Source organism: Pseudochaenichthys georgianus, chromosome 9 (genome assembly GCF_902827115.2).
Source record: "Pseudochaenichthys georgianus chromosome 9, fPseGeo1.2, whole genome shotgun sequence".
Taxonomy (NCBI): domain Eukaryota; kingdom Metazoa; phylum Chordata; class Actinopteri; order Perciformes; family Channichthyidae; genus Pseudochaenichthys; species Pseudochaenichthys georgianus.
The window spans coordinates 19,784,322-19,797,523 of NC_047511.1; the positions used below are offsets into that span (position 1 = coordinate 19,784,322).

The 13,202-nt window shown below is 39.3% G+C and overlaps 1 protein-coding gene across 1 annotated transcript; it reads right to left on the minus strand.

Moving 5' to 3' along the window:
* Positions 1-8,443: 8,443 nt before the first annotated feature.
* LOC117452012 (uncharacterized) lies at positions 8,444-13,181 on the minus strand. Its single transcript, XM_034090415.2, has 4 exons — positions 13,073-13,181; positions 11,735-11,820; positions 10,190-10,469; positions 8,444-10,080 (listed from the first exon to the last, which is right to left on the minus strand). The coding sequence occupies exons 2-4, from the start codon at positions 11,752-11,754 to the stop codon at positions 9,973-9,975; spliced, it is 408 nt and encodes a 135-aa protein (XP_033946306.1). The 5' UTR covers positions 11,755-11,820; positions 13,073-13,181; the 3' UTR covers positions 8,444-9,972.
* Positions 13,182-13,202: the final 21 nt, after the last annotated feature.

The following is a 13,202-nucleotide window of genomic DNA, read 5'->3' on the forward strand; positions in this document are numbered from 1 at the left end:
TAAACTATCAAGAGGGCATTGTGTCTTCTTTGGAATATCCTTCATTGAAATGACATGCTTTGGTCTTTATCTACATTCAAATGTTAATTGTAATCTCATCAGGTTAACCCAATCAATCAAAAACACACAATGCAGTTATTTAGCCACTTTGAGAGGTTATCATTCTAACATCCTCATCACACGTTTTTTTCTTATCAGTGAACACAATGTCTAAAAACTAGCATTTCAAGAGTTTTTCCAACCTGTGTGAACTGTGAACTTGTGTCACGTAACAATTTGCTGCTGCTGGGTGGAGTCAGTTAAGCAGGTTTGTCAGGTACAGCCAAGGTTAACTGCTGCTTTTCCAAACACATATAGCTAAAGAATAGTTTACTGAACTTTGGGGCACGCTGAGGGTTTAAGTGTTAATGCACAAGTGAGGGTTAACCACATCACAATAGTCTGTGACCCTGACTACAAAGCAGTGTTGTAACTGAGGGGTGAAGTGAAACTAACCTAATTCTGTTTAGAAACATACTCAACTGGTGCAGGAATGAAATACTTAACAATTTGATCTTATCTTTCGAGCAATGGTGGAATCCTCCCACCCTCTTCAGTTTCTTGGTTTGAATACAACAAGGCAGACCCAGCACATGCATTTCTTCCATCAAGGGTGGGGTAAGTAATTTTGGAGAAACCAGCTCGAGTGCGCTAGAATTTGAAAATACACAGCCGGAAAAAATCTGCCACTTCCTTACAGAGCCCCTCCTCCAACACACACGAACGCGCACATGACCAATGAGGGCACGAGATAAATGTGTGCACAGAGGAAGGCTGACAGGCAGGTAGGCCATCCAGTTACTTTAGCTTAAATGATTGGTCGTGCTTTTTACAGTACTACGGCTTCCACAATGACGTTTTTTAATGGATTTTTTGTCAAAGCACATAAGATATTCATTGCTATCGGGATGTTAAGAGTTAAGTGTATGTCGAGCCGGTTTCTCAAACCTTTAATTCAATATTTATTTACTATTTCTCAGGAAAACCTTGAATTTCAATTGAAATTTCATTTCAATAATAAGATAAGATGAGATGTACTTTAATGATCTCAATTTGGGAAATGGTTTGCATTGCAGCAGCATAAAAAGACAAGGCATTGTACATTAGAGAAATTAAAAGACTAGAAATAAACAATTCAAAATGTAAACAGCTCAAATAGAAATAAAATAGCATTAAAAAAGTAGAAATATATACATGTTGAAATATCAATTTACAGTAAACAAAATATAAAGCAGGATATTATATATACATTAAGGAAAATAATAATAATAATAATAATAATAATATTAAAAATAATAATAATATAATAATATTAAATTGAATATATTTGTAAAATGTAAAGTGTGAATGTAAGTGATGGATAAGGCAACAAAGAAAAACAAAAATATTTATATATATGTTAACAATGCCTCTCACAAGTCTGATCTGATCTTTTCTTTTTAACACAATGAATGGTGTTGAAAGTCAGGTCCTGGGGAATGTATTAGACTAGAGGAACAAATGGGATTTGCATGTCTCCCTAAAGATAATAAGGAGGTAGCTGGTTGATGTGAACTTTTGCTCAACATGCATGCTGCTCACTTGTAAGTGTGAAAAATGCTCTCAATGAACAATTAAAACAATAAAACAACAGCTGATTTGAAAAATATATATTTTTTAATAAACAACAGGGAATCTTTATAACATTGCAGGAAAAGAAGAAGCCTATTTTTAACATAATGTCCCCTATTTTGTGTATGCAGGCAGAATAATAGTCTCTGAGTTTCTCCTGAAAACTGCAGGCAACACAGCCAGTGCTCAAGAATGTTGTCTATCAGCTGTTCAGGGTAGAACCATCCTCCTTAAATAGATGCATGGTGTTTACCTGTGCTGAGCTTATCACACACACACATCATGCGCACACTGGAATGTTGTTCGTCAACAAACACCCCTCCTCTGTCGGCTCCATGGCTACCAACCCTGTCCCGTCAGAGCAAACACTCACACTCACAAAAAGGCTTTCAGTAAGAGTTACACAAATAGGAAGACAATACATCGATACAGGAATACTAACACATAAGATACTCGGCTGTGATGCAGATACTCACTTTTATTGTTATATTATAATATAAAATGTGTTGTTTTATTGCTTAAACTTGTAATTTTCTCAATCTTAAACAGTGTATTTCTAAAAAGTTATTTTTGGATGATGCCAGAAAGCATTACATATTGTAAGAAAATAACACTCCAGCAAACAACAACAAACTAAATTGTAAAAACTCAAACTTACTTCAGCAAAGAAGAGACATTACCTCAGTTCTTCAAGTTTGCGCTATTTGCAAAATGTCAATAGGTGACGCCAAACATGTGTATTCTGTAAGCTGGGGGCTATATAAGGAAAACCCTTTGTAAGCAATGGAATGAAATCCTTTAATCAGGGGTCTATTTTTGAAGCAACGTTTCTGGACTATAAAGTTGGTTTCACTTGATAAAGTTATCCATCAACCACAATAATAGTGCAGGAGGAAAGCCCCTGCCCCTGTGTAAGATGATATCTGTTTACCTCCACCATGTCCTCCTCTCTGGTCACCACTCCTGTTTTCTATTGACCTTTGACATTCCTGAATGCCCTCCCCAGCAGCCCCCCCCCCCCCAGAAAAGCTTACAACTTTTGTGATCCCATTACAAATGGAGATGGCAATATATTCATCATCATGTCAAAACATGGCGTGATCGGATAGGTTCCACTCTTTTCACATGAAGGAAAACAACATCAGATCATATCATCATGATAGTAAAAAAGTGAAAGCCTTTCCCTGCCGCAGGTTTAATAATGAGCTTTTAAATTGCTTTGTTGTTGTATTCTAAACACTTTTATCCCTTAATTCACCATACAAATCTAATTCTTTAGACACCTCTAGGAATCCCACAGCAATGATTTTGCCTTGTGTGTTGCTCTTTAAGGTTGTAGTTTTGAAGATATTGCCTGAGACATGCAGTGTTGCCAAACAGATGCAGACAAAGGCAGTTAAGAGTCTTCGAATGAAGAGTCAAGGCCCCAGTGGTGATGAAGGCCAGACAAAGATTGGAGCACAGGGACAGCCTGTAATGCTAGGGGCTCTGCAGTGTGTATTCATATCCCAGAGCTGTGGGGGAGGGAGGATAGAGAGAATGGGAGGAAGGAGAGGAGAGGGATGGGTCATCCTGGTAATAAAAGCAACTGTGCTCAGCCATCATTCAGCAGAGCGGCCTAAAGTACACAAACACATACCTTCAGCAGCGTTCCCGCTCGGACAATGGTTTCTTTGGCCGACATGCTCACATGCACAGAGACAAATACATCCCATCCATTCCTTTTCATATTATCTGTGCCTCTCTCTGCTTCTGCAGCCCTCGGGGGGTTTTCTTCCTCTAAATCTATTCCAGGATCCCACATGTCTCCTCCAGAGCAGCAGTTTAAAACTCAAACTTAGCAGAACTCACTCAGGAAACCTTTTCTCAAAACAGTCACAACCGAAATTAACTTTTGATAATGTATTTTTTCATCAATGATGGCCAGATTTCTTTGTTGGTTTCTTTCTTTCTTTCTGAAACTGCCCACATGTGAAGCTGCCCGAATATGGGTTATAAATACAAATGCACATAGAAAGTTCATGTATTATTAAAACCCACAAAACAATGTTTTAAATTGTAATCCGGGTCACAAAGACCATATCAAATCTTGCCAATGGACAGAGAATCATCAAATAAATGTTGAATAGAACTTGAACTTTTCCCCTTTGATTTAAGCGTACATGTATGAATGGTAATTTAACAACAAAAAAAGATATAGAGTAGAGAAATTAATGCATGAGATGAGATTATATACAAAAAAACTCACAGATATGTACAAAAACACAAGTACATAAACACAAACAATATACTGTATGCACACACACATGGAGAATAGGATTTTAAATTAGTGTAAGATATTTGTATCACTTAAAGCTATACAGAGTATATCATCTCACCCAATAGTTCAGAGCCAGGTAAGCTAAGTGAAATACTATTGCAGGGAGGAAATGCTTTGTGTTGCTTCAGTCTCAGGGGCCCCCATCAAGGGGGCCGGGGGGGAGAGAGGAAGGATGAGAGGGGTAAGACTGGTTACAACTGGAAAAAGCCATAACATGTGTAACACATAACAGTAAACTACAAGAGTTTTAACATTCAAGAATTTACCAATAGAAGCTTTACACATTTTTGTTGTAAAATAAATGCATGCTTATTGGAATATTGTTTGTTTTTTAACACATAAAACAGCATTTCACACAAATTATTAGCAGACGTGAATCCTACACATGGCTTCTCTTGAGCAAGGCACTTACATACCAGCCACAGTGTGGTTTAGCTGTAGGCTGAATACATGTAAGAATGACCTACAGTGAAAAAACTGAAACGTTCACTTTAGTTAAGTGTATTATGTCAACACATTTCACACAACTGTATTAGGTTAGTTGAGAGCAATAATATATAGTTTAACCAAATATAATTTATTTAAACTTAATATTATTGCTTCAAACTAACATGATGCAGCTATGTGAAATCTGTTGACATAATACATTAAAGTCAACGTTTCAGTTTTTACAGTTTAGACATAATGAAAAGAAGAATTTACTGTAAACAGAGCATGAGTCGCCACACCTGCACTGCCCTCTAGTGTATAATGTGCACTTTTTCTACAATCATAGAAGCCTTTCCTCGTCACAAACACAACTATGTGTGTTGATCTATGTGTAAGTGTGAACATCACACTCTGAATCCAAAACGAGTTCAGGAAGAAAAATATTCTGGGATTCAAGCCAATGCGTATGCGTACACACACACACACACACACACACACACACACACACACACACACACACACACACACACACACACACACACACACACACACACACACACACACACACACACACACACACACACACACACACACACACACACACACACACACACACACACACACACACACACACACACACACACACACACACACACACACACACACACACACACACACACACACACACACACACACACCCCCTGCACAGTGTAAGTGATGCGTAGTAAAGATATGTGTAAGAGCATTTTCCCTTATAGAGGCTGAAAGACGACACCACATCCAGTTGCTGTTAAACAGAGAAAGGGATATTCAAGTCCACCCCCGTACTACTGTATATAGGATTACAGATCAGGAGGGGCTGTCTAGGATACGTCGGACCATGTGTGGCTGTATGTCAGCCTGACCACCAGTGGCGTAGCCAGGAATTATTGTGTGGGTGGGCCTGGAGAAATGTAGGTGGGCCAGGGGGAGACATATTAAGCGTGGGGTCTGAACTGAAACTTCATTAATGATTTTTTAATGCACTAATAGAACATAAGCATAAATTAGCAGTGAAAAGAAAAAACATAGGCACGGCGGCCTCAGAATGTGTGTAAAACTGACATCCACATAGGGATGGGTATCGTTAAGGCTTTAACGGTACTACTACTTTTATGGATAGCGCTTATGCTTATGCTCCAGTACCAACCACATCATAAAGTACGCGGACGATACAACAGTGATGGGACTCATCAGGGACAACAACGAACAGGCCTACAGGGAGGAGGTGAAACATCTGACAGACATGGTGTAACACCAACAACCTGATCCTGAATGTCGATAAAACAAAAGAGATTATTGTCGACTTCAGGAACAAAAAGCACTGTCACCCACCACTCCACATCAACGGCACAGCAGTGAAGACTACAGACAGCACCAAGTTCCTGGGGTGCATATCACAAGCAGTCTGACCTGGTCCATTCACACGACATCACTATTTAAGAAGGCACAGCAGCGTCTACACTTCCTGCACAGCTCCCCCCTCCCATCCTCACCACGTTCTACAGAGGAACCATAGAGAGCGTGCTAACCAGCGGCATCTCCATCTGGTCGAGAGACTGCAACGCCAAAGACTGGAAGTCTCTGCAGAGAGTGGTCAGGAAAGCAGAGAAGATCATCGGAGTTTCTCTCCCTCCCATCAGAGACACCGCGCAGAAACGCTGCCTGACAATAGCCCAGAACATTTTTAAAGACCCCACTCATCCTCACATGCTCTGTTCTCCCTGCTGCACTCCGGCAAGAGGTTCCGCAGCATTAAGAGCAAAACAGCCAGATTCTGCAATAGCTTTTTCCCCATGCCATCAGACTGCTGAACAGCAAGTAGACCAGTAACATAAAGATTACATTACGCTGTGTAAAGGGCACATATTTGTTATATAGTATGTCTATTTTATTTATATGTATAAGTCTTTATATTTTAAATGCACACTTTATCTTTAATTTGATCAGCACCACGTCACTATTATTTATTTATATGTATAATTTTAGCAAGTTTTTATATTGTCCTGTTCCTGTAAGCTAGTACAACGAAATTTCGTTTTAATAGTACACTCTGTGTCTTGTTGAAATGACAATAAAGTATGTCTATGTCTATGTCTTATCGATCCGGTCCTTTAATATTACTTTTATCGGTTATTTTGGAGAAAAAGATAAGGTAAACTAACTAAACAAATTGTGAACAAAACTAACATTGCTTTTTATTTAAATTAAATACATAATATTTCACATCAAAAGAAACAACAATGTTTTAACAAATCGTATTAAATAATCTGATGACAGAACTGTAAACAGAATAGCTGAAACTTTAACAAAATAAATAACTCAGTTACCTCTAATCATTAACCCATGTTTGTATAATGTAGTTAACTCCGTGTGTTGCTGCTAGCATACAGAACACCTGACGTGGAAACGTTACTCGTGGATGGAGGTACAGAGCTGCTCGACAGTCCAACCCGGTGCATTCCTCCGTCTGGATGTGGAGCCCTTTTGATAAATGTTTAGACACATAGCTCGTGTTACCGCCCTTAAATGCTAAACTCTTATTCCACTTTTGGTAACGAGTATTGTCCCCATCGACACGGCTATAGTTTAACCACACCTCGGAGCGCGTTCTCTCCGCCATCTCCTCCGTGTGTGTGTGTTGCTGCATGTAGCAGCTGCGTGTGTGTAAACTGCCCCGCCCCCTCGCACACAGACATCTCTTAAACAGAGTTGGCGACACTTAAACTGCAATGTAATGTTTGTGTAGCAATAATACATACAACATTTATCGGGGCACAGGTTGTTTATCATTGACAGTCGCACAGTGGGCACACACTGAGTGTTTTCATATTCAGCAAATGTGTACACGCTAAACTGCAGACCTCAAGAAGAAATAATACTTTCATTCACTCACGGCAAAAGTTACTTTACTTACTATAAAAACTCACGGTAAAAAAATGCACTCCCTATTCCATTGTCATGAAGGTGGAATCTAACTATATCCAGAATACGTTTTATTGGAACCAGGCTAGAAACATGTTTATTTCTGCTGTAAAGTTGGGCATTTTAACATGGGGGTCTATGGGAATTGCTCCTTTTTGCATCCATCCCCTGTCGGCCACTAGATGAACTGCAGTTTGTGGCACTTCCTTCTGGGCTTCCCGGTTCTGCTCTATGAAGCGCTGATTGGCTGTGGGTGGGCCAGACGTGCATATGGGTGGGCACGCAAGTGACTTTCTAGACATCCTGCCATTCTATGAACTCTGGCTTTCACTTGGCTCTGTCAGAGAAATGTACATGAACATAAAGATTATGAAGGAATAACTAGAATAAGATGCAGAATAATTTGTAGCCATACCTTTTCAATTAAATGAAATTAAGAGGTGTGTTTGCAAGAAAGAAAATGTGTATTTTTGACTCTACCCCAATCATTCCTTGTAAGCTTTAGTAGTTTAAGGTCAGGGCATAATGAAGAAACAGTAAAAGAGGCACAGATGTTAAGATCTTATAAATAAACTTAAACGTATCTGAGGTCATAGTTTTGGTTAAAGAGTGGACTCTGGTGGATTGAAGACAAATGATAATAACAAGTCAAACTGGATGGCTCATGACTGGCAATCTGACCAGGATGTACACTGCCTCCAACCCAATCTCCTCGGTCATCCCTAAATGTTAAAGGGGCCCAAATATGATCCTTTTCAGGGCCATATGTATTTTGTGCCTCTACTGTGACATGTTTCCATGCTTTAATGTTCCAAAAGCTCTTTATTTTTCTCATACTGCCTGTGCTGCAGCTTCTCTTTTCACCCTCTGTCTGAAACCAGAGCCCAGTCTGCTCTGATTGATTAGCTGGACGGATCTGTTGTGATTCGTCAACCGCTAAGAAATGTTCCGCCCCTTAGCGGGTCACGTACATGTACAATGTGTTAGAGCGCCAGCCAATAGAAGCATGAGTGTTACATTGTGATGTCCTTATGTTATGGAAGTAAACAAAGGAGTCCAATGATATACAACATATTTAATTACAGTGCTGTGTTTATTGAAAAAATAATAATAATATGCACACATGAAGTCATAATGAATATCTTATATTTACACATGGTATAAAATTAAATATGTATACATAAATGTAGATTTCTATTTAGCCATATTCTCTTGATATCACAGACATATCTTTGGAGTGACACAATGCTTTGTCATTCAGGGTTCTGTTTGTAAACCAGCTTCTATATATATAACTCACATTTTGTCCTGAGATTTAAACAATTGATTCAGTCATTTTCATATTTCATTTACAGTATTGTCATTGTTTAATTAAAGCCTCTGATCAAAGTCTCTCGAGTTCTCACAAAAAAGCAGCTCTCTTGGTTTCAGAGCTGGTTGTTTAAACAATACTTCTCACATGATTGTTAAAGACTGTAGACATACAGAGGCAGAGGATTTGTGGATTTGTCCAAAAAGAACACAGAGAAAGAAAAGAACATGGTCCCATTTCAGCACATGACTCTTAACATACAAAGACAATACCAAATCATATTAAAATATACAGGAAACCTCAGCTCCACCAGGTCTATCTGAACATTGTTCCTTTTTTTAAATGCAACATAAATACATCATTCAGTCACTAAAAACAAATAGAGGACTTTCATACATGTGTCTCTCTTTTTGTCCCAAGGCTGCCCCTCAGATCCGTCTTACATAAATGATACATAAAACACAAAAAAGATACAAAGATCTTAACAGCATCTTTTTCCTATCTTCTTAACTTGTTTTTTGTATACAAAAAATGTGAATCAGCATCTGGATCATCATCTGCATTTCTGAACCCTATCTATAAATATTTGTTTTCTTACGAGGATAAATTGTGCACAATAAGAATCAAAGACTTGTGAGCATTGAGCTATGATCATTTCAATTAATTGTGTTGTTGTGCCACCTATCAGCAGAATGTGATTACATCTTTTAGGATTGCACAGAAGGAATATCAGTTTGCACAATACCTTTTAAGAGTTATACCACTTTTTGGAGGACACAACTACGAGACTCAGGCAATCAGGAATCAAATAGCCTATCCAAATATATGGAGAAAATGTTTGATCCAAATTCTCTGCATGCACTAATACATAGGGTAAAGGAGACATGAACAAAAACAAAGTGCTTTATAAATGGCCACATAGTGGCATAATTGGTTTCACATCCACATCTGAACTCACACGTATTAATTACATACCTGTAAAGTGGCTATTGAGACCCTGCTAATGCAACATAAGACAAACAGACAGGATCAAAAGCATAATTTCCATGGTGGAGAGAATAACAAGTGGGGGCATAGAATAAAATATTGGGTTAAAAATGGAATTGGCCTTGAGAGATTGCAGCATTCTCATGGCATTGTTGTCTGAAATCTGGTGCCATTTACAGTATACAGATGTTATCCCCTCTCTACCATCATTACATTAATTATAACAATAATAAAAAAGGTCACATCAATAATCTTTGAAACATTATCGACTCCAGAGCGATAAACACAGGCACAGGAGGGTGGTCCTGTCTTATTGTGGTGTTTGTGGTTGAACCATGTGATGTGGAGATGGGAGGGGATACACAGGAACGCTATAATCTGTGTAAGCAGGGGGAAGATCATCCGGCTTCAATTCCAGCTGAAATACACAAAAAGAAACAAAAAGTTCAAATCCAGATTGCACAGTAAATCTGGGGATTCAGGGACAGGAAATGCCACAGACAAACACTTTGCTTGTTTAAAATCACCTCATTATAGGAAGGTGGGGGCCCACAGAAGGCAGCGTTGTTGTATTGCGGGGGCAGGTAAAGCTCCTGGCTGTATCGGGGCATGCCTGGGACGTCTTCGCTGTCGTGCTGTGACAGGCTCCCATGGAAAGGGATGAAATATATCGGAGGGCGCAGCTCCTGGTTACTCCGTCTCGCCGCCTCCCGATCGATCTGCTCCTCCCTGAAGCGACTGCACACCCTGCAGAAGGTCGTGCAGAACATGATGGAGAGGCCGAAGCCCAGGATGCCCAGGAAGATCCTTGAAGAGGAGGAGAAAGGGGAGAGGGGGATGAGAAAGATGGAGATGGTTGCAAGACAGAGGAAGATGGAGAGAAAAGCCAATAAAGGTAGACATGAAAAGGAAAGAGCAACAAAAACCAAAATTATACTCACAGCTACTTCATTAGGAACACCTGTTCAGCTGCTCGTTAAAGCACAAATCTGATCAGCCTATCACGTTACAGCAATTAAACTCACCTACACATGACCTGAACATAAAACCAAGCAACAGAATGGTGAAGATAGGTGATTTACCTGATTTTGAAGGTGGCATGGTTGTTGCTTTGAGTAATTCAAAAACTATAATCTATAGGGTTAATTGCTTTTAAACGAAAGAAAGAACTCCTTTGCGTTAACCAAGGTGTCCATAATCGCATTTCTGAGTGCGCAACACATTAATGTAGATCGTCTACCGCAGCAGAACTCCGCACTAAGTGTCACTTCCCTCAGCAAAGGAAAGGAAACGGAGTCGACAATTGGCACAGGATCTCCAAAAGTGGACAATTGAGGATTTTCTGATGCATCTCAATATCTGCTCTGCATTCAGATGGAAGTGTTAGATTTGAAATAAACAACATGAATGCTTTGGATACATCCTGGATTGTATTACTGGTTCGGCTGCTGGTAGTGGTGTAAAGTCTGCGGGAAAGTCTCTTGTCACACTTAAGGCCCCATTGAGTATGGTTGCTAATCGTGTTAACTCTCTTTATGATCACAGGGTACTCACCCTCAAAGGCTACTTCCATCAGTATAACACGCCATGTCATAACGCTTTTATCATCTCTGTTTTTGTCTACCCATTGGTCTACACAGCCGGATTTCAATCCAAGAAAGCACCTTTAGTTTGGGAGTAACGGGGTATTAAAGATTGCAGCAACTGCGTGATGCTATCATCAATATGGCACAAAAAACTCACAAATAATGAAGGCAGTTCTGAGCGCTGTCTTAAATGGCACTAGCAAGGTGTTCCTAATAGGATGGCCGGCGAGGATTTATAAACATATAAGACTTTTTTCTTTCAACAAAAAATTATGTTAAATCTGAAACACATAGACCAACATAAAACATCAGGTGGTAATTAGAAGAGTTAGCACTGCGGTATTTCTCTTTTTTGAGGTTGAATGAAGAGAAAAAAAACATTTGAAATATTTTTACTTTTAATAGTTATCAATCAAAGTAAGGAAGCAAACAGAGAAGAAAATGGCTGAATTAATCAACAAATATATGAAGAGATCGGTGCCTTACTCTAGAATGGGAATATTCATCCTCGGTGCTCTGTGGATAAACTACCAATGGTCCAAAGTGGAAGTCAAGTCAGAAACAGAACAAACCTGAAGGGGACACAGGAAAAAAACATCGCACACTGACTTTGCCATTCATTACTTGCTTAATTAGAAAACATTTTACACAATTACAGTGCTTGCCTAGTATCCCTCTTCCTGGATCAACAGAAAATAAACTTTGAACCTAAAACCCATGAATGTTTTCAAGACCTCAGGATCAAATTATTGCCTGTCTCTACTAGGCAGAGAGATAATAGATCCACAAAAGTACATTGGAAACATTGGAAAACAGTTTGTCCTGCAGTAACCTCGTACAGTTTACGGTCATTCAGTCTCCCTGCACTGATTGGCATGATTTCGCAAAGATTGTATGATTACATTTGTTCCACTGTGCTTGGGAACCTGTCGGGTGATCAACAGGTATATTGAGGTAAAGGAGGGCCAGAAGCATCGATATCAAAGTACAGTAAAGCATTTGGTCTAAATTTCATTCACTTTTTCAGGATTTTCACGTACAACACCGCAGTATGCATGCTTTTATTTATTTTTTTGTCAGGGTTGAGCTCTTAAGCTACCAGGACCATTTCCAAACTCATTAGATCACATGGAAAATGCATTGTCACAATCTGAAAAAAGGGCTGTTCTTGAAAATAGATTGTTTTCAAAGGCCACAAACAAAAAATGATACTGATCAGTTTGGCAATCACTGGCCCTCACCCTCGTACAGATACAAGGTCAATAGATAACTGGAAACACTGCTTGAATAACAAGTAACCTACACCATAACCAGGTCACTGTTAACAAATTGTAACTGCTGGTACGTGGTCCATTCATTTCATGTCCTCTGAAGTGGATATATCTCAAAGTTATAGTATCATCTGCCAACCGTAGTTGTACAAAAAAGGAGACACATTTTGATCAGAGTTAACTGAACTTTTTCCTCATTTCACCTGAACTCTTTTGTGGATTATGTCCCTAAAGGGATGTTGAATATCCTCATAGGAGAACAAAAACTCTATTTACATTTCAAAGATGGTCTAACATTACCATGTTTATAAACTGAATAGATTACTGGCCACACAAATCACATGAGCGGTAGGAGAGGTCAAAATTCACAACACATGATCAGTTGGCATATTGGAACAGGGGCCCAGTCTGTTAATACGGACTAAACAAATAAACGGCTACTATTTGTTTAATTTGAGGTCCTTTCACAAAATGTGTTTGGTTTTCAGGAATTGATGTAATTTACAAGACATTTCAAAACCAGGAAGCAGAAAGAAAAATGTCGACCTCTTACCTCCTGTCCAGAGAAGGCTCTCCTCAGGTGTATGACTGGGTGGAGAAAACTCACCGGAGCAGAGAGCAGTTTCTATTGTGGGTGTGCTGATGAGGGGACAGTGTGTGCATGTGTGTGTGTGTGTGTGTGT